The sequence below is a fragment of the Harpegnathos saltator genome, unplaced genomic scaffold (genome assembly GCF_003227715.2).
Source record: "Harpegnathos saltator strain DR-91 unplaced genomic scaffold, Hsal_v8.6 scaffold56, whole genome shotgun sequence".
Lineage (NCBI taxonomy): Eukaryota > Metazoa > Arthropoda > Insecta > Hymenoptera > Formicidae > Harpegnathos > Harpegnathos saltator.
Window position 1 is genome coordinate 1,640,001 of NW_020230382.1, and position 21,384 is coordinate 1,661,384.

The following is a 21,384-nucleotide window of genomic DNA, read 5'->3' on the forward strand; positions in this document are numbered from 1 at the left end:
GCGATATCCGGCCGCTGGAAATGAACCGTGAAAAATGCAATGTCATTCGAATTTCCATTTCGCGATTGCGTATTTATCGACCCTGACTCGCGCGCGACCAGGAAGTCGGGCGAAGATACGCAAGAATAGAGCGTCTCTCAATCGGCGTCCCGTGAACGAGAGATAGCAGAGCCGATAGCGGCTACGTTGTTGTTGCATACGCATATTTACATAGTCCGATCGTACGATCCGCGTCATCGCCGCCGCCGCCGCCGCCGCCGCCGCCGCCGCCGCGACACGTTCCGCCGAGGTCCACAATGACAGCTCGATCGGAGATATCCGATCGTGCGTCGTCGCGCGCGCCGTCAAATGAGATCATCTCAGCCGTGCAATTAAATTAAAGTGCGCGCGCGCGCGAGGCTTTTGCTCGAAGCAAAAATAAGCGTTACATAATGCGGGCAGCGAATTCAGCTCGCGCTCGGCTTTAGCGCGCGGTTCGATAATGTGATAACAGTATCTTCGGTGTCGTGCTGAGTCATGATAATTCGGTACCTGCATGCGCGACGTTACGCTGTACGGATCGGCTGAGAATTGTGCGGGACCGTTTTATAACTCGCGCTCGCGCTGTATAATGTCGCAACGGGCTGTGCATCGCGCACTCGCGATGCACACGCGGGGAACTCGAGTAGCAAAATTGATATCGCGCCTTCTCGTTTGCCTCTCGTCAGCAGCGACGGCGGCGGTGAACATCGCGGCGAATTGTCAAGGGTTTGCTTACGCGAATGCGTGAGGTATTAAACGAGAAGCCTTGGACCATAACGTCGGCCGTAATGAATGCGTGCACGGGGGATACGTAAGGGAGATTCCGCATGAAGGACAAAGATAAAACAGGGAGGGGGGAAAATTGCGGACTGACGAGTGCTCGCGGTTCTAAGGAGCTGCTTATCGCGTGCTTTCAAACAAACGGAAACGTGCTATCTCTTTCGCTCGTTGTGAAAACGCGATGATAACGACGAAATATTGTCTCAAGAAAATTTCGTAATCCATGCCAGGAAATATCAAAAATTTCCCCGTTTTTAAACTGTAGGCTTTCATTCATCATCGCGGTGCATTATAGTCACGTTCGTTTGATTCTGCCGACATCTTTTTTTTTTTCTTATTAACGAAATCGATTTAAGGAAAAAATAAGTTTCGTGAGACTTCACATACACACACACACACACACACACACACACACACACACACACACACACACACACACACACATACACGTACGCAACACACAACGGCTCACCTCGCAAGGTCGCGAGCGCTCGCTTTTTATTTATTCATACAAACATAGTCCTAGAGACGAATGTGAATACGACACACGCGTTATTAACCGCATAATGCGCAGGAGCGGATTCAAACGAATGCGGCAGGCGCGCCTCCTTTCTCGAAACAGATTACTAATAAGGACAAAGCCTGGGAACTGTCACGTATAAGGTCTGACGGCATTTGGTCATGTTGGACTGCTTCTGAGTACGTCAGCGTATCGTTGCACCTTTGACGCGCATCTCGTGCCGGGATTAGAAGAAAGCGTATTATGCGCGTTAACGAGAGAGAATGGCAATGGGAGAGAGAAAGAGAAACTTGTCGATGCGCGTGTCTCTTCGTCGCGAGTGTCGTATATACATTTCAGTATGAACGAAAAATAGCACATTAAGCACTTGTCACTTTTATCTACTAGGCCCACTCAATCACGCGCACCGATAAGCACCAACACCACACACTGCGAGTTGTACATTGTACGAGTTACTTAAACATTCAGCCGAGGAAAAATAAAGATAAAGATTAGGACGAGCATCCCGCAATTATCGGTTTTTACGCTTGCGTCGCGAAGAAAGAAAACAGCATTCGCAAATGTGGCTGGTGCGTGTGTTAATTGTGCGCGCAGTCGTCGCCTCGTTTCGTCGAGCAAACGCGAGCGCGAACGTTCGGCAAGTAGATTTTGCGCTCTCCGAAAATCGCGGCGCGAAGATCTCGATGTTACCGGAGAAATTGATGTCGTCCCGCGCGTCGGTGGATAGTCGTCGACGAAACTGACTGACATCTGCGTTTACCTGCGTGCTTGTAGTCCCCGTGCAGTCCGGCAGACCGTTGGTTCGCTTGAAAATAATTTGGAAATTAATAGGTCAGTGAATAACACGGCGCGTGTGACCGCGTCTCGCGGATCTAGTCACGCAATATTGGCTGCGATGGTATGATATACACCGCTGATAACGAGACTCATGCGCCACGCATATTTTTCTTGTATATTCACTCGTCTTCTGAATGTCTTATCTTTGCGCAATCTCAGGTTTTTAAATGCGATTGATATTAATAGGTATGTTTAATCAATGATACATCTGCATTCCGGATTACCTTGGATTGTCGTCGAGCTTTGTGGTAAATATCGTTCCAACGCGCGTTAGATGATAAAAATTCTCGCATACGCATACTGAAAGAATTTAATGTAATAACAATTAAAAGACAGGAAGGGGGCTAAATGACATGCAAAGTTATTGCATCGAGAAGTGATTTTTCGTAATTATTATTGCGACTGAGAGCGCGCAAGCTGCCTAGCGATAAATCTTTCAGCGTTTCTGTCAATTTATTTCCTTTATTTTCGCGTTAAACGAAGAGACTATTGCACCGTGTATATTGCGCATATATATATATATATTGCTAATCGCGAAGCTTGCACCGTGTTGTAAATAGTCGTCGGTGCAAAAACCGGTTGTGGCAAATGTCATGTTTGTGAAGTGAAGAAGTGTTTGCCGTATCGAAAGGTCCGAATAGCGGCGGCATATCGGAAATCGCGTTCACGTTTCTCGCTGAAAAGTTTCTTGCTGCCGTATCAAACTTTATGCAAACACACACACACATACACACACATACACACTCGCGAGAAGAACATTGTGTTCTCAAAGAGTTTTCGCACGAAATGTAGACGACGACAGCCTATTTCGAGATGCGTGTTTTGCGAATACACTAAGATTGTGAGTTGTATTCGCGCGAGATAAAGAGAGCGGAGATTACATCGGGAGCGTAAGGACGCGAAAACATTACGCCGAAAGTGTAGAACCAAACATCAACGAGCATTATCGTGGAGCGACCTCGATGTAATACATTAATAGCCATTCAGAGCCACGAGATATGCATCTACATTGAAAATTACTACAATTTTTAATTTATAATTTCTATTTATTATGAGAATGTGTATTTATTATGCAATAAGCGAAACAAAAATATACTTATATAATAAATTATGCAGCAGTAATATAATTATTCATCTTACTTGTTAGATGTATTTATTTATTCATATTATTTAATATATTCATACTATTTTCGTATTACTCATATTATTTAAGTAAAAAAAGAACGTGCGAGCTTTTAGAATTATACTGATATATATGTGCATCTTTTCCAACTGTTTCAGGCATGTATACCATGCGCATGCTGGATAATGGCAACAACAATACATCAGGACCCACCACTGGCGCGACCGCTCTACCGGGTGTGCAAACAGCCGGCGGTACAGCTTCGACGGCTACCGGTGTCACGACTCTACCTGCCGTAGCCGACGAGAGGATGGACGCTTCGAGCGACAGCGCCGTCAGTAGTATGGGTAGCGAACGTGTACCGTCCCTCTCGGACGGCGAGTGGATGGAAACTGGATCCAATTCCAGCCATACCCAGGCTGACTCTCATTACAGCATGGATTATGCGAGGTAATTAATATCCGAAACGTTGTCGCCGTCGTCGACTCTTAGGAGTCGCCCCTTCCTCTTTCTTGTTTTTTAATGAATCATAAATAATCTTAGGCCGAGAGATAAACGACGAGGAGATGTGTGTGAGTGTGTAGAAACGCCGTGTTCAGCTTTCAAAGGCACAATGCTCTCTTTGTCTTCGAGTCGTGGAATAAACGTTGCTCACTTTATTTTCATCATGTCAGTGGCTGGAAATGTATAGAATTCCACGCGCGTTACAACCCCTCCCCCCTCCCTCTCCCCCCTCCCACACACACACATGTGTCCTGCGATGTTTATTGACGATTCTTTAAATATTACTTGCGTTTTACAGCAAGTATCGCATGCCGTACGACTGTAGCTATTCGGTCTCCGGAAGGAATGCTGGTTCACCGAGATGTCAAACGGAACGAACCGTCGCGCCGGTCGCACAGAAGAAACATCAAATGTTCGCCAAGCGATATTTCCAGGAGCAAGGCACTTGTAAGAATTCAGAAATAACATGCCGATCGCGATCTCCTCGCGGTGATGTCATCACCGCGGGATGATGACACAGCATGAAGAATTTTAATTGCGAAACTACTACTTACCAGGCTCACCTTTGGGCGCTACCGCACATCCGATTACTCCGATGAAATATGAATATGACACGCATACGGTTGGCGCGGGTGCGCCAGGCAACGCGTATTCTGGACCGATCGAGGGCGCAGCCGGCCCGCAGCCAGAAATGAAATATAGTTGTAGCGTGGACTTTAGCCGTCATCAATCTGGTAAGAGAAATTTGCGCGAAGAACTTCTTCCAAGTTGCGACAGAATTCAAGATGTGAAGTCTATGTGAAGTCTCGTCGCGAGTTAGAAATTTGACTTCCTTTTTTTATGCTTTTAGGGCGATCTGCAATAGAACATGTTCATCATAATCATACCTATCACTTGCCTGCCGAGAGTTCGGGATCCCTTCAACGTCCTATTTCGCGCGACAAGAAAGGTAACATTCTCTACGAGCATTCATTTAGATCTCGTTCATAATAATACTTTGAAAGAAAAGACGTACGTTATGTATGTCGCACGCTGCTAATTTACGCAAATTTCAGTCCGCAAAAGCGAAGCAGAGGAGCATCTAACGAGAGACGAAAAAAGAGCAAGAGCATTGAGCGTGCCGATCGCAGTGAGTGACATCATCAACCTTCCCATGGATGAGTTTAACGAACGTCTCAGTAAATACGATCTTAGCGAGGCCCAATTATCCCTAATACGCGACATTAGAAGACGCGGCAAGAATAAGGTCGCCGCGCAGAATTGTCGCAAACGCAAATTGGATCAGATCCTAAGTCTAGCCGATGAAGTGAAGGGAATGCGAGATCGCAAGATGTTGCTTATACGCGATCGTGATAGTATGCGCTTGGAGATACAGCGAGTGAAGGACAAGTTTAGCCAACTTTATCGTCACATTTTCCAGGTTGATATTCTCTCAAACCTTATTTCTCTTTGGTCCGAATATACTTGGTCTTGAAATAAAATCCTAACGCTTGACATAATTCTTTCGTAATGATCAATTTGACTTTGACTATTATTTCCCAACAAAATATTGTTAAATGTAGTGTTACAATGAAAAAAAAAAAAAAACTGCAATGGTTACATTTCAGTCTCTACGAGATCCAGACGGTAATCAGTACCATCCGTACGAGTACAGTCTTCAACAGTCCGTGGATGGCAACATTCTGCTGGTTCGCAGAAATCAGACGAACCCTCATCAATCTCGGCAATCTTCGATGGAGCCGAAGACGAAACCCGATCCTGAGCACAAGGAATGAAACTGTCAAAGGATCGTATACCAACGTGATTGGTTATCAGAGAACTTACGTCATTCTTGGACGGAGCACGTGCGTCCGAAGCGCAGTGGGAGCGAACACGGTGCCGGGGACACCGGTGTTGGGCGTATAATAAAATACACATCGATACATTTACGAATACACACTCGGAATCGTTATACTACATTCGCGAATATTTGCCCAGGCAGATCGGTCGGAGGCAAGGATCGTACGCATTAACTGACTTCATCATGCATAATTCTTATCGAATAGAACTCATGACTGGGGACACACTTGACGTATTTCGCACTGTGTCCGAACAAACAACGAAAATTCTTTGACGTACGAGTTCACGAAAATTCACGTACGAGTCGCTGCTACGCAAATTTCCAGCAACTAAATTTTTCCAGCAACATATTTAGGAATTTTAGTAGCAACAGAAGGGGTAGGATTAGCATTTTTCCTAATGGTGGTTTTTTTTCTTTCTTTTTTTCCAAAGTGATACTACAGTTTTCAGTTATTTGTGGGTCATTTATCTCAATATACTTTTATTTCCGAAGAACCATCTTATTCTCCGTGTGCGCACTCCCTTTTTGTTTTCATAATCAAAGGCTTTTGTATTACGCAGTTGGATAACGATGTTACACTCATGATGCATTTCCTTCGACTCGTCAATAAAGGAAATTACGAATAACCGAGCGCTTGGAAATTTTTTATCTTTTAAGTTACACGGAGCGATGCCAAACATATATTTTGAGTTTTTATACTGGCCTTACATAGCGATATGTATTTATGTGAAATGGTAATGGAATAAATTTAACCATTTTCGCGGGCTTTCTTTGTGACCCGGTTGAAACCGGTCACTACTTGTCTGCGATGTTGAGAGAAATTTACAACTGTCAACACGCAAATGACATTGACGCGGGTATTATGTCGTTGAATGACGCACGAGAACTGTTATGTCACCGTAATTGAAGCAATTCTAAATTAATCTCTTATTCCAATACTACTCTTCCTGCTTCATACGTAAAATACGCTTGTTAACTTCTTGAAGTGCATGTACGTAAACGTGTAGCTCTGATATACGTGCAGTGATACGCTATAAATTTACAAGGCTCATACTTTCTTTTTCTTCCTTTTTTTTATATTTGTGAGAGAGAAAGGTATTTTCATGACGTTTCGATGTAATTGTTTCTATCTATGCATACGATATATATATATATATATATATATATATATATATATATATAGGAATGCGACGATTCCATTGAAACGTACCTATCCAATGATTTCAATCTATCGATTGCGATTATTGCTAGAAGTATACTTAATTACCAAAATTATGACACACTCATGCCCCGCCCCGAGCCAAAAACTGAGCTGCAGCGGGCGAGATGCTGAGTAAACACGTCGCACACGTGTCATCGCGATATGGGACAAGCACGGAAAAACACACGCGCATATGTACTATTAAATAACCTTGTTGCGTTATGATCTTAGAGAATATGTATATCGTTTTTTGAAGCGCTTAAAGTTCCGAGAGCGGTAGCGTCGTGAATGTATAATGCAAAATTGTAATTGCATTTAATTGAGGGAGAAGTAGAAGGTGCAAACAAAAGGCAAATGATTGAGACATTTGATGGGATACAGCGAACTTGCAGTAACTAATCTCCGAACCATTTTGTGTTCCATGTAGAGTGCTGCTTAAACGGACACTGAAATTTCACTCTGTTCAGATAAATCACGCAGGCAACACCTTGTAATATATATATTAATATGATGTATTAACGTACACGTGTACTGAAATAGCACCAGTATACGTGTACGCTGATACAATATAGAAAATAATGCAAGTATGTGAATACATTTACTGCGACGAGCTGTAATGCTACAATATTAAGAATAGCATTCGTTGAAATACGAACAAACGTAATATAAAATCACATATTTTTATAAAATAAAAAAAATGAGAAATGTTCAGGTATTTCACATTTGCCTTTTTATGTATATATTAATGTAGCTAGTATAATTTTCTATAAATATTATATACATTATATATATATATATACAAATATATACTTATATATATATATATATATATATATATAAATGAAAGATAAATGTATGTATTTATGTATATGTACTTGTATATATAAATACATATACACGAAGAGTAATAATAAAAATATATGTTATAATGTTATAAAAGAAATCGAACGAAAATGCAGTTTATGTCGGCAATTATTAATAATCAGCTCCTTATTAACATTTACATACGCGATTGTATTCATACTATTGGGTGTAGGATGCCTTTTACGTATTGTACTTAGCGAGCGGAGATCTCAGTATCGGCAAACCTTTCTAAAAGACTAATTTATAAGAACTCTGTTCGTCTACTGTACAAACATAATTTGGATTTGCACAAGCTTGCAAGTCCATCTAATCGCAGTCAAGATCTCCTTCTGTCATTAAATTTCTATATTGTATAAATAAAGCTGAATAAAAACCTCTGGGAAAAGTATCGTACTGATTTGCACACAATTATTCTCCCCTTTCATTTAATTTAATTAATAATTATTTGTGTATTGAACATTATTTGTCAGTGATGTAGATGACAAGAGAAGATCGCAGATTTTAGTCAGAATGCTGGCTATTGCAATTAGGTCAGCTAATGATATAAAAATAATCGTGTTGAGAAATTTGAAGATGAATATAATCATACAATGAGTGTCTTGATGATCTGATTTTCCGATAACGTTGAAAAATTAGTACTTTTGCTTTGACAATACCGTTAATATTTCAAGTATCATAATCGTTACGAGCATTCATGTGTCTCAGATTTGAAAGTGGCGCCAGCTCGCGCATGGAACGGATCACCGTGGGTGCGTTCCGTTTCACGCATATGCGCGTATTTTTTATAGTATACGTGACATAAACTATAAATAAATGCGCGCATATGCGTGAAACGGAACGCACCCCGTGATTGGTTGGTTCAGCTATTTTCGAATATCCCAACCGCGGCGCTGTACGTTCATGAGTTCATCAGTTGTGTTGCGGGCTGCGGGAAAGTGTTGCGTGCGAAGAACCGTTTCCCACGATTTTCCGACGTGATTTTGGCTTCTCGTAACTAAGCCTTCGCGGCTCAGTCATCGTTATCGGGAATGCCGAATGTGAGTTTCGCGCGGCAATATCGTTACATGATCGCGAGAAGTGAAGATCCCGTGGAGTGAGTTATCGCCGGATCGCCGATTAAAGTTGTCGCGTTCGTCATCGTAACGGCGGCTCGACAATGGCTGCGTTCAAAAAACACAACGGTTACACAACGGTTGAGTAATTCGTCAACGTTATTGGTCTGAATGTAAGGATCTAACAGTAAGGACCAATAGTTACTAAGCGCTCAATGAGCGCTTTGTTTTTTGAACGCAACCAATGTTAACACGACTAGACAACGTTGGACTTTACAAGTCCGACTCGCCGATCGAGTTTCGCGCGTGAATTATCGCTCAAAACATCAAAGTATGATATAGCATCGTTAAATAAATGCTGAAAGTGGATACTATTCGTCGGAAGTGCCGAGGGAAGTTTCGTAAATCTTTTTCTATCATGGCGGACCTAACGGAATGGAACGTTGTGATTGGTTAATACGCGAGTGGTACCTGTTCCCGGAGCTTCGGGGAGGGAATGCAGGCGTAGTTCCCCTGGCTCCCCCCACCCCCTAAGCACCCCGCAGGGGTTTTAGTCGGTAGAAGTCCGACATAACCGCCGCCCTCCCCATGAGGCGGGGGTATCTATGAGGATTTCCCCTGCGTGACTAAAAAAAAAAAGTTCCCGGAGCTACTTACAATTGAAAATCTTGACCGTTGCAATACCAATCTAACGAATTGTAACTCTACGGATTCGAAAAACCGTTCGAGCAATTCGCCGTGATTTCGAATTGCCAAAAGTGAATCTCGCGCACGTGTATTGTTTTGTCTTAAGTACCGAAAATTAGTTTCGTGTGTTTGTTACGGCGAAGCAGCATTAAGGTAGTTATTCCCCAACTGAGGAAGTCAACATAAAGTACAAAAAAGAAATATAAAAATATGTATCTTTTCTTATACTAAAAATCGAGTAAATAATTAACATGAAGTTGTACCGCATTACTACGGTATATTAATAAAAAAGAAAAATAAATATTGAAATATATCAATCGCATGTACCACGTAGTTGAATGCGAGAGAGAACGAGTGGCAATGTTGCATTATCATAGCTGTTCGCTCAGCAACAACACGACCAGTATAACCTATAACATAACCACGCAGCGCGTATGTAGGTGCATACAGAAATGTCGTCAGACAAATCGCGATTTAAAGGTAGGTTTATGAAAAAACAAGAAATACGACGAAGGGAAAAGGTGCTAAAAGGAGAAGCTAATTCTAAGCGATGGCAAGAATGTCGTAGTGATAGTTTCAATGCTACGCGAGATCAGCAAAATGCATGTGCATCGACAAAACCCTCTTATGTTGGAAATCGAATTGTCAATATACAAGCTTTAGGGAAGAATCTCAAGTGCCATAGCTGTAAAGGTACTTTATCTTTAGAGAATAATATTGTGAACGAAACAAAAAAAGGATTACATTCAATCTTCACCGTAATTTGTCAGCACAATTATCTTTAGAGAATACAAGCTTTAGGGAAGAATCTCAAGTGCCATAGCTGTAAAGGTACTTTATCTTTAGAGAATAATATTGTGAACGAAACAAAAAAAGGATTACATTCAATCTTCACCGTAATTTGTCAGCACAGAGGCGTTGCCACGTCTATCGCTTTCTCCCGTCAGCTGCTATGAAAATGTAAACAATGACGATATTTCGATTTTTGGATGATTATTAGACAATAACTATGTGGACAAGCTTTTAAAAAAAAAAATATGTGTTTCTTAAAGGGTTTAACTTGTTTTGTCTAGAATATGAGATATTTATCATGACTCCTTGTGATGCAGTGGTCATTGAAAGTATTTTTTTCCTCATACGTCAGAATAAAAAATGTTAAAGAATAGTACAAAATAGGCAATTTAAAGAATTGTTTAGCCTCTATTTAAGTTATATCACTATAAAAATTAGTTTTCTGCAAACTAATGCCATCAGTTTGTGAAAAAAGTCGTTTCATTTGCAAAGAAGCATGCATAAATGAATTGAAATTTTAGACAAAAATGGCGAAGTTTGATTGCATATTTCTCGTAAACTAGGTGGTCAATTTAGCCAAGATTTCGCAAAGTAACTTGTTAATATAAACATTAATTTTGTACAAAATTTCAGCGTTGTAGCATGACTTTTATTTTGAGGAACAATTACCTTAAATCACCGTCGAAATTGAATTGAAGCGAAACCAAGCAGTCGAGAATATCGCATGAATAGCGAAATTCCGCATATTTGTCGCGTAATATTACTTTGAAGTTCAAACCGTAGCCTTTTATGTTTTCGATTCTCCGAAAAAGTCTCGCGCATCGTAAAATATCGTCGCGAGCGTCAAAATCAAATGTGCTTGGTTAAGTTTTGTGATAAAGTTTCAAGTGATCAAGTGTTGTGAAAAATGGCCTGTTGTGCGAAGTTAAATTTTATGGTTGTGAAAAATACGTATTAAGTGCCCGAGGATATATTTTGCAAAGAGGATCATTAGGAATCATTGAGATGTAAGTTTATTTTACATTAGCTGTGTTGCAACAATTAGGAATTAGACGTATCGTGGGGTCGCCTTCTTTTATTCTGACGCTGGAAAGATCGACGAGTTAAACTAACGTCGTTGTGAAACGACATTAAATTCTCATCCAAAATCTCAATTAAAATCTCGTCCAATGCGTAACAACCTATTCAATATTTTTTTATATTTCCATTCATAACCGTTTATCAGATTTGTATATTATTAGCCCGTTCTGAGTGGCCGAAAGAAGCATTATGTTCTGTTTAAACGCCCGAAAACATCACTCCAAGTCTCTTCCAAGTCTCTACAGTTCTTAGAACCTAACCCAAGCATCCACCTTCCAACTCGCCAATTCCTGGAACTCGAAGCGTTTCCTTCCAATGCGTCGATCGTGGAAACTGGCGTGTCGGAGATGATGTTGAGCCTGACTTCAAGACTGCACTTTGCTTTTCGAACACGGTCATTGCACCATGTTCATTTATACGATATGACAACAACTCTCGCTTGCTTCACACGAATTCAAAACCTCTATTAAATTAGCCCCTCTCACAGCGAAAATAAAAAATCTATTAGGTGCAAAATTAAGAGAGCACCTAATTTTATAATATTCTCTCTTGGACAGTCATCCTTGTGATGATATATTTATTTTGTTATAGCTTTTGAGCGGCGTTACATCTTTAATATCTGTTACTTGTTTCTTCCTGGAGCACTTAATTAGCACCCAATTTTGACATTTGTTTTCGATTTTACGTATTGGTTGTATGTTCTTTTATTTGGGGGCGGCTGAGTTAACGTTAAACTACCCTCCTCCATTATTTTATTTTTTTATGCTAAACCACGCGAGCACCAAATTCGGGATTTTAGGACCTAATTAGCACTTAATTTTATACTTAATAGATTTTTTATTTTCGCTGTGGGAGAGGGCTGACTTAATAGAGGTCATTTGTGAGCCTGTCACTTCTCAGTCTTTCGTGGTCTCCAACTCCGAAACGCGTGATCACAGCTCGATGCGGCTTGCAGGGATCAATCTTATTTCGAACCTAGATTAATGTCTTATAACAAATAATTTTGCAGCTTATATATGGTGACACGTTAATTTCGCATCGATCATCCTTGAACTTTCTGCTTTAATTTCTCAATAACGAATAGCCGCACTTTGTTATAATTTGTGAGGATCTTTCTTACTTTGGGCCTAGATTAAAATTTTATTATCCATATTTCGATATTTCATATTTCATGACTGGTCATTTCCGTGCCTGTCACTTTTCCATTTTACGTGGCTTATAATTCCGAAACGCGTGATCACAGCTCAATGCGGTTTGCACGGATCAGTCTTATTTCGAACCTAAATTAATATTTTATAGCAAATAATTTTGTAGCTTATAGCTCGGTGACACGTTATTTTCACATCGATCGGTCTTGACCTATCGGCTTTAATTTCTCAATACCTAATAGGCGTACCTTGTTGTAATTTGTGAGGGTCTTTCTTATTTGGATCTAGATTAAAACCTTATTATCCATATTTCGATAATTAATATTTCGTAACAAGTCATTTCGGAGCCTGTTGCTTTTTAATTTTTCGTGGCCTATATCTTCATAACGTGTAATTGCAACTCTCGATGTGATTTTCATTATTTCGACTCTTGAATAGAACATTATGTATAATAATTTTCACTTGTATGCGGTGATTTTTCATTATTAAAATTCTTGTGTGAATTATGCACGAACGCTCGTACATATTATTTTTACTATATTGATTTCCGTTCAATATTGATTACCGTTTATATTGGCCGCGTTCAGTAGAACAAAGTGATGAGAGAGCGCTTAGTGATTATTGTCTGTGATTGGAGCATTCTTTTAGATTCTTCATAGACCCAGAAGTACTTACCAATCAGGAGCGAGATTCAGTGGAAAATCTAGTAATGATGTCCAACTGTTGAGTTTGCTGAATGCAGCCATTGATCACTATGTTTCTAGACGGACCTGGTTTTTATATTCTGTTTTTCTATAATATGTGTTGACAGTCTGAAAGTTGGTTGCGTTATTTTGCACTTATATAAGTGCAAATTATATGCCACTTATATAAGTGGCAAATTATGTAACCTATGGAGCAATATATAAACAGTAAGTAAATCTGTTAGGCATAGTGAAAGGCGTAAATATAGTTATCGCTTATTTTCTCACCTATGATTTGCTTACTGTTTACATCTTATTACATAAATTTTTGCTGTGTATCTTTTTTGTGTTCTTCGACCGAAGCCCGAATCGGATTATTTCATTACACCTGAGTGCTTTACAACTAGATTCTTCATTAAAAATTGTAACGGGTTATAGTGGAAAGTTTGAAGTTAAAAATTCATATTGCGAGAGAAACCGAGAAATCGTTCATTCGAGATTCCAGAATCGATTTGATAAAAATACACGTACTCGACCATATGTACGAGCATAATGGTTCTTGAAGACCCATCTACAATGGCTGGAAGAATAAGGTTGTAAGCGGTAAGAAACGAACCAACCACAGTCGATTATACTTATAATAATCGACGGTGGTTGGTTCATTTCTTACTGCTTACACTTACAACTTTATTCTTGCAGCCATTATAGATGAGCCTTTAGTGACACTGTAAAGTCCGTGTCACACTACGGATTGAAGATCAAGGATTGCGGATTGAAGATTAGATTTCGACAAATCGACGAACTTCGGTTTTGATTTACTTTTTTCCGATTGGTCAAATTTCAATCTTCAATCCGCAATCCTTGATCTTCAATCCGTAGTGTGACACGGGCTTAAAGCCAGCGGCACACGGTGCTTGTTTTCGTCCTGGATTGCTTGCTAGATGAAAATACTGCATTCTGATTGGTACATTTCTGAAGATGGATGAAAATGCACCAATCAGAACGCAGTATTTTCATCCAGCAAGCAATCCAGCACGAAGTGCCGCTGGCTTAAGATGGCGCCATGTTTATGTTTCCAAGAAATTCACTCTGGCTGCATTCCGATATTCACTGCTAACACTGAAATTCTATAGTTTACGTGACACAATTGGTCTGTTCTTTTTAACGGCACTGTTTAACTGTGAACTGGTGCAATAAGTTAAAATGAAAAAAATATAGTTGTTTCACTCTAAAAGTTGTTGCACGTAAAAGAATTTAACCGTAAACGTAAGGCCGCAAGAAAACTGACCAATCTCAGTCGATTATTTCTCTAGTGCAAGGAGAACAATCGACTGTGATTGGTCAGTTTTCTTACGATCTTACGGTTGCAGTTACAGATTTTCTACGTGCAAAGGCCTTAACTTATTGCACTAGTTCCGCAGTGCAGCTAAAAAGAACAGACCAAATATATTTTCAGTATTGGCAGTGATTTTCGGAACGCAGCTTCTTATTCATAGTCAGTTTTCGTTGTCAGTATTCATAGGCCGGTATTCATAGTCAGTTCTTAGGCCTGATCTACAATATGTGTTGTAAGCCGTAAGAACAGGCCAATTATAGTCGATTATTTTTGTAATAATCGACTGTGATTCGCCAATTCTTACGACTTACAACTTACGACATGTATTGTAGACCAGGCCTTATTTTTAAGACCGTCTTAAGTTTACTTTCAGATACTCCATAGCCAATAAAATGATTTGTACAGCATTTGAAAATAAATTTAAGACGGGCTTAAATATAAGATCCGATTATGAATACTGGCCGTAGTCAGGTCTTAAGGGCCGTCTACAATGGCTGCAAGAATAAAGTTGAAAGTATAAGTAGTAAGAAACGGACCAATCATCTTTATATTTAAGACTGTCTTAGGGCCGTATTCATAGTCGGATCTTATATTTAAGACCGTCTTGAGTTCACATTCAGATATTCTGTAGCCAATGAAATGATCTGTACAACATCTGAAGATGAACTTAAGACGATCTTAAATATAAGACCGGACTATGAATATGGCCTTCAGACTGCCTTCCGATATTCACTGCCAGCACTGAAAATCTATAGTATACGTGACATAAACTATGTATTTTCAGTACTGGCAGTGAATTTCGGAACGCAGCCTTAAGTTCAGTTTCAGGTACCCCCTAGCCAATGAAATAATTTGTAGAGTGCATCCTTTTCCACGGCAGCTCTACTCATCTTCAAAATTTGGGAGAACGTGCAATCTAGGTATACTATGTCTATGCTTTTATTCATTCTGTTATTCAGTTCAATTCAGTCTTCTTTTGTCTGTTACAGTCTCACAACGATATATAACAGGGAAGGAAATATTTCCTTTCACTGAATTTGTACAAGATGTTTCCTGAATCCTGGCTGACGACTCTTCAAAATGCGCAGAAAACTGCAATTATTCAAGATGGTAAAGATAATTAATGACTTGTGTATGATATGCCTAATTATATTTAATGATCATTAATAATAATACTTAAATAGCCTCTGTTAAGTTTATAATTTTTTACGATTTTTAATTTTATATTTTTATGTACGATCTTTCCCTAACCTCTAAATGTTTGATCAATAATAGATTTACTAGATTATCTATATGTTATACAAAGTTACAAGTTGAACTATGTATCATGATTACATGTCTTTCTAAGTACCTCAATATAAGTTCCTCACTATTATTTTTATTTAATTAAATATATTTGTTATATTCTTAAATTATTTTTACAATATTTAGAACATAATATTTAGGATTATATGCTTTTTTGAGAACAGTGTAATTGTTACAATATTAAATCTTATTATCTATATTAAAATAAAACAATAGAATTCTGTAAGAATTGTTTTGTTTAATATGTAGAATACTTTAATATGTAGAATATGTAGAATATTCTGTTAATTTTATCATGTTCTACATACAGGTAAAAGAAAAGTTCATTACTTGTTGCAAAATAAACAAGAAATGGTTGAAGAATATAATATAGATACAAATGTAGTAGTACGGAGAGCATGGAGGAGAAGAAATAACTTTGGGAAAGTAAATGGTTGGTCCATTGAAATTGGAGAGCCTGATGTTATAGAACAGAATGAAGCATATGAAATACGAGAAAGTTCAAATACGGTATGTTACTTTCTATCAATATAATTCCTGTTTGATAAAATATATCTTCTACTAGGAAACAATATTTAATAAGCAGAATATATATATATATATATCATGTTGTTACAGCCAGTTGTTGTAAGAAGGATAACAAAACATTCACTAGAATGGCGGATTAGAAATTTATCATATCCTAAAGATGTATATTCTGTTACTGCAGAAGAAGATGGCACAATAACTGTGCGTACAAGCAACAAAAAATACTTCAAGAAGTTAGAGGTTCCAGATCTCAAACGGATTGGATTAAAACCAGAACAAGATAATATAACGTTCAAGCATTACTTGAATACTTTAATTATAATGGTAAGAAACAAAAATAGTTCTCTGCATTTGGTGACTATGCATGTTTATATCATATTTATATCACTTTCTTTTGTTTTAGTACAAGAAGCCTGCTAAACTTCTCGACGTGGAAAATTTAATATTAGCAGATGTTTTGAAGTTGAGAACAACAACTGAAAATGATCAAATGCAATGTCCAGTAAGTTAACAAAAAGAAGTTAATAAGAAGAAAGATATTGCTAGATTCTATTTTGACTAAGCGTATACTTGAATTATTTATTATTAATTATTATATAATTAATTTGTACATACTAGTACATGTGATGAATAATTACATATCTGTAATTATTTTTATTGATTTAATTGATATTGAATAACGGATGTTTATGATTAGCAATGTAATTTTTAATAAAATAATTACCAACAAATGACTAAAAAAATATTTTTTATGCATTGTTACCAACAACTTGATTGAGAAAATATGGGGAGAAAAAAAATGTATTCCAAGTAACTACTGAATAAGTGTTTTTCTCAATATTAATTTTTCCTGTGTACGACTCATTTTATGTGAGATTCTGAAGTTGCCCCACATGAAGATATGTATATATACAGGATGGCCCAAAAGTCACTAGACGATTTAAAATTCGAATAGGCTTTTATTAATTAATTAACTTCAAAATTTTTCTTTCAGTTTATTAGTGTGATTCTTGGAAATTAAATTAAGGAGGAATTCACGATTGTGCAACATGTGAAAATAATCGAATTTTATCTACAAAATCAACGATAAATTGTGCTAATGCAGAGAGTTTACACTCGTCATTTTGGGGTCAGAGAAAAATCATCTAAACAAGCGATACTTAACTTATTTCGGCGGTTTGAGATACAGGGGTCTGTGAGTGATTTACCATGTGCTGGGAGGCGATGTTCAGGGAGGTCACAGGACAACATTCAGCATGTACAACAAAGCATTGAGATATATATATATGTATGTGTGTGTGTTAGCACAATTGATCGTTAATTTCGTAGATAAAATTCGATTATTTTCACACATTGCGCAGTCGTGAATTGCTCCATAATTAATTTCCAAAAATTATACTCTAATAAATTGAAAGAAAAATTTTGAAATTAATTAATTGTAGAAACCTATTCGAATTTTAAATCTAGTCTAGTGACTTTTTTGGGCTACCTTATATTGACCGTGTTCCAAAATTCACTGCCAGTACTGAAAACATATAGTTTGTGTCACGCAAATTATAAATTTTCAGCGCTGGCAGTGAATTTTGGAACACGGCCACTATCCATACAATTAATATTAATTTCATACGACTTTTTCCCTCAAAGGTAAGTATCCTGCATACTGGTTTAGACATCACTAATGAATTTACTAAATATCGGATCGGAGCTCGATGGATTTCTATATCGACTTCAATATGCCGCTAATATACGCATGGAAGTCGAGAGATCGATCAATCGCGCTGCGCCGCGTACTACGCGAGTGCGTTCACTGCTGCTTCTGCTACGTGTATGTATCGCGCAATGATAGTGGTATTGCGTTTCGGTGTTATGCGGTTACTTTCGCGGGAAGATTTGTGAGTGAGCGGCAAATATGGCGAATTTAGTGCCGGACAGGTGAGGGGTTTTTTATTCCGCTACACGGCGGAGATCGTTGGATGTTTTACAGTAGTTAGAATCGCTTGCTTACGCGTTCGCAAGTGCAATCACATTGTAGAGAGGTTATGTTGTGTGTCGATTTTCCCTGACTTGAAACACATATCGTGACGATATAAATAGAAATAGAAGGAATAAAATGCTCATATGTATTTGTCCGTTCGATAATTGGGCTGTAATTCTAGTTTATTCTCCTATTAGGGATAGTGATAAAATTTTGTTAATTACGATAGCATCGGGGACGCTATTCCTCGAACAGCTGACCGATCGAGCATGCATCCCACACTTTATTTCCCGCCATTTCTCACAGATGGTGTTGTATGTCTTAATCTGACGAATTAATGAAATTTGAATTGTAGTTTAACGAATGCTAATTCTCAGTCACACGTGGTAAGTTTTTCACATTGTTTATCGTCCGCTGAGTTTCATTGTTTTCGCGGAATTAACGTTGATTTTCCCGAAATATCAGGTCTGTTTATTGCTCCCTCCTTGTTTCTTCCCTTCTTGTGCTTTCTACTTTTGCCCTCAATTTTGTAATTGCAGTCGTTTTTGTATGCTTACAGATGGCTGGAATACAAACCCGTTGGTGATGTGATCAAGGGTACCCGAATCTTGGCATTCAAGGTTCCGCTTAAAGACGTGAGTAAATTTATTTTCTCAAATAATTCGCCACTCCAATTCGTTCCGCGCATTCTTGAGCTTCTTCTCAACTCGGAGCTACGAACGTGAGCGTTCTACTACGAATAGCGCAATGTGAGGTTATGTAAAGCGAATCGATGAAAATAACAAGGTCGACAGATGTTTATGTACTAGGTGCGCAACTAAGTTTCCGGGTTTTTTTGATCAATGAAAAATGGAAAATTTCAAGAGAAATACAAAAAATGGTTTATTCAAAGTATCGTCCCTCGCTAGCTACACATTTTTGCCATCTCTCTGGCAATACATGAATACCGCGACGATAAAACGACGCGTCTTTGGACCGAAACCATTCATCCAACCAATTTTGCACTTCTTCGAAATTAGCCAAGTGTTGTCCAGTCAAGCCATGCACCATCGACCGGAACAAGTGATAATCGGAAGGGACCAGGTCTGGCGAATACGACGGATGCGGTAGCAGATCCCCATTTTAGCATTTTGATGATGTCCTGGACGATGGAAGTGCGATGGCACGGAGCGTTGTCGTGCTGCAATATCACTCGTTCCATTCTGACCGTTTCTCGAGCAATGCATGGTTCAAATTAATTAGTTGTTGTCAGTAGCGATGCCCATTGACAGTGTCGCCCGGTTTCAGCAGCTCATAATACACGATTCTTTTGTGGTCGCACCAAACGCAGAGCATTGTCTTCTTTCCGAAGCGATTTGGCCGTGCCATCGATGTTGATGCTTCGCCAGGTGAAAGCCACGATTTTTTGCGTTTGGGATTCTCGAAATATATCCACTTCTCATCGCCAGTAACAATTCGATGCAAGAAACTCTTTCTTTCATGCCGCAAAAGCAAAATTTCGAAAGTGGCTCTTCGATTTTCCATCTGTCTCTCTCAGTCGACTCATGCGGCACCCATTTTCCTTCCTTTAGAATTTTTCCCATGGCATGTAAACGTTTGGAAATACCTTGGCGAGTCATGTTTAATGCCGCTCCGCAAGTTGATCTTGTGTTTGCCTATCATCTTCGTCCAATAACGCTTGCAGATCGGCGTCCACCGGTTTTGGTCTTCCGGAGCGCTCCTCAGTGTCGAAATCGCCACTTCTGAAGCGTTTAAACCAATCTTCACAGGTAGTTTTCGATGGTGCATGTTCGCCGTAGGCCTCCTCAAGCAAACGACGTGCTTCAGCTGCACTTTTTTCCAAGTTAAAGCAGAAAAGCAAAGCTTCCCGCAAATGCTGTTTATTTGGCACAAAACTCGACATCTCCGTTGTTAAAAAAAATATTTTTCCGTTGCGATGTGTTGTTGCGGCATTACGATTGGTTATTGTTAACAGATGTCCAAGCTATAAAAAAAACACAACTTCAGACATGTATGTCGACTACATGTGTCGTTAGCGCCATCCATGTTTGAAACCTGGAAACTTAGTTGCGCACCTAGTATATAGTGCTTAATATTCCTAGCTCAGCGACAGAAAAATAGACGAGATTTCTTCTTGATGAGAAGAAAATCGTACGAATGTATATGCATACATATATACATACATGTACATATATATATATATGTACACACACATTCTTCTCCCCCTCTGCCCCTTAAGAGCATAGTGTAAATATCTTGTTCCTCACACGTTAAAGTCATTGGCAATCCTTGAGATATGTAGACGAAATGTTACGCAAGATAGAACAAATTACGTAAAGCCTTAATCATTCCTCCCGCGATCAGTTCATTTAGACTCGTCCGAGCTCGAGACATTCCGAGAAATTTCACCGCATCGGCGTGAAATTCCGAGCTCTTTTCGAGCTTGACTTCGCTCTACGAACGAAGTTCGTTGGAGCTGAACTCGCACATCAGCTACAGCCGTCGAGACAAGACGATCTTGCCGCTTTCCCGTCTCGCCCTCATCGCCGCCAGGTTCTCCATTCTCATCCTCATTCTCCTCCTCCCCTTTCTCCTCTTCCTCATCCTCCTCCCGCCTGCACTAAATCAAAGGTTCTCTTCGCGGGGGTCGTGGCGGCTGCATCGTGGTAGATAAGATCGCGTCGGATTCCCGAAATGGACGACGCGGCAGGTACACGCGTCGGCGCTACGTATGCGTGTACGTGTTTGTGTGTGGGTGTGTGCACGCCACGCACGCACGCACGCACGCTCGTGGGATCGTGGCACGGGTCTCCGTTAAATCGATGCGACGTCGGGGAACCGTAGGTAAAGAGAGGCGGCGGGCCAGCGGGGGCAAAGCCGCGGTTTACTCCCGTCGACTGCGGTGTGTAACGGTAGGATGGGAAAGCAACGTCCGTCGAGAGAAGAGATCTCGTATCGGTCGCGGCCAAATTGCCGTATTGTTGTGCGCGCGATGAGCTCCCTCCGTAGATATAAACAAGCTTGATGTATGCGCGCTCCCTTCTTCAGCAGGCACACGCGACGGCGACGCCGGCGGCGGTGGCCGTCGTCGATTCTTCTCGTCTAATA

The 21,384-nt window shown here is 39.6% G+C and overlaps 3 protein-coding genes across 10 annotated transcripts in view; all 3 read left to right on the top strand.

Annotated features, from left to right (window-relative positions):
• The window catches only part of cnc (NFE2 like bZIP transcription factor cap-n-collar), a 111,286-nt gene extending 104,163 nt beyond the window's left edge, over nt 1-7,123 (top strand). For all 6 annotated transcript variants that reach the window (XM_025303657.1, XM_011145414.3, XM_011145415.3 and 3 more), the window contains exons 8-13: nt 3,440-3,731; nt 4,084-4,232; nt 4,343-4,519; nt 4,636-4,734; nt 4,841-5,205; nt 5,393-7,123. In XM_025303657.1, the coding sequence (XP_025159442.1) occupies nt 3,440-3,731; nt 4,084-4,232; nt 4,343-4,519; nt 4,636-4,734; nt 4,841-5,205; nt 5,393-5,560 (1,250 nt within the window). In that variant the 3' untranslated portion in view covers nt 5,561-7,123. The remainder of the gene's footprint in view (nt 1-3,439; nt 3,732-4,083; nt 4,233-4,342; nt 4,520-4,635; nt 4,735-4,840; nt 5,206-5,392) is intronic.
• A 4,088-nt stretch (nt 7,124-11,211) lies between these two features.
• Nucleotides 11,212-16,898, top strand: LOC105185715 (protein DPCD). Of its 2 annotated transcripts, XM_025303666.1 has the most exons (6): nt 11,212-11,228; nt 15,327-15,388; nt 15,458-15,578; nt 16,084-16,283; nt 16,392-16,625; nt 16,705-16,898. In XM_025303666.1, exons 3-6 carry the CDS (start codon nt 15,515-15,517, stop codon nt 16,810-16,812), a joined length of 606 nt encoding a protein of 201 aa, XP_025159451.1. In that variant the 5' UTR covers nt 11,212-11,228; nt 15,327-15,388; nt 15,458-15,514; the 3' UTR covers nt 16,813-16,898. The 2 variants fall into 2 exon arrangements, with proteins under 2 accessions (XP_025159451.1, XP_011143714.1); XM_011145412.3 differs by lacking the exons at nt 11,212-11,228; nt 15,327-15,388 and having other exon boundaries at nt 15,395-15,578.
• A 1,312-nt stretch (nt 16,899-18,210) lies between these two features.
• LOC105185714 (RNA/RNP complex-1-interacting phosphatase) overlaps nt 18,211-21,384 on the top strand; it is a 52,920-nt gene continuing 49,746 nt past the window's right edge. For both annotated transcript variants that reach the window (XM_011145411.3, XM_019842611.2), the window contains exons 1-2: nt 18,211-18,233; nt 18,836-18,911. In XM_011145411.3, the coding sequence (XP_011143713.1) occupies nt 18,211-18,233; nt 18,836-18,911 (99 nt within the window). The remainder of the gene's footprint in view (nt 18,234-18,835; nt 18,912-21,384) is intronic.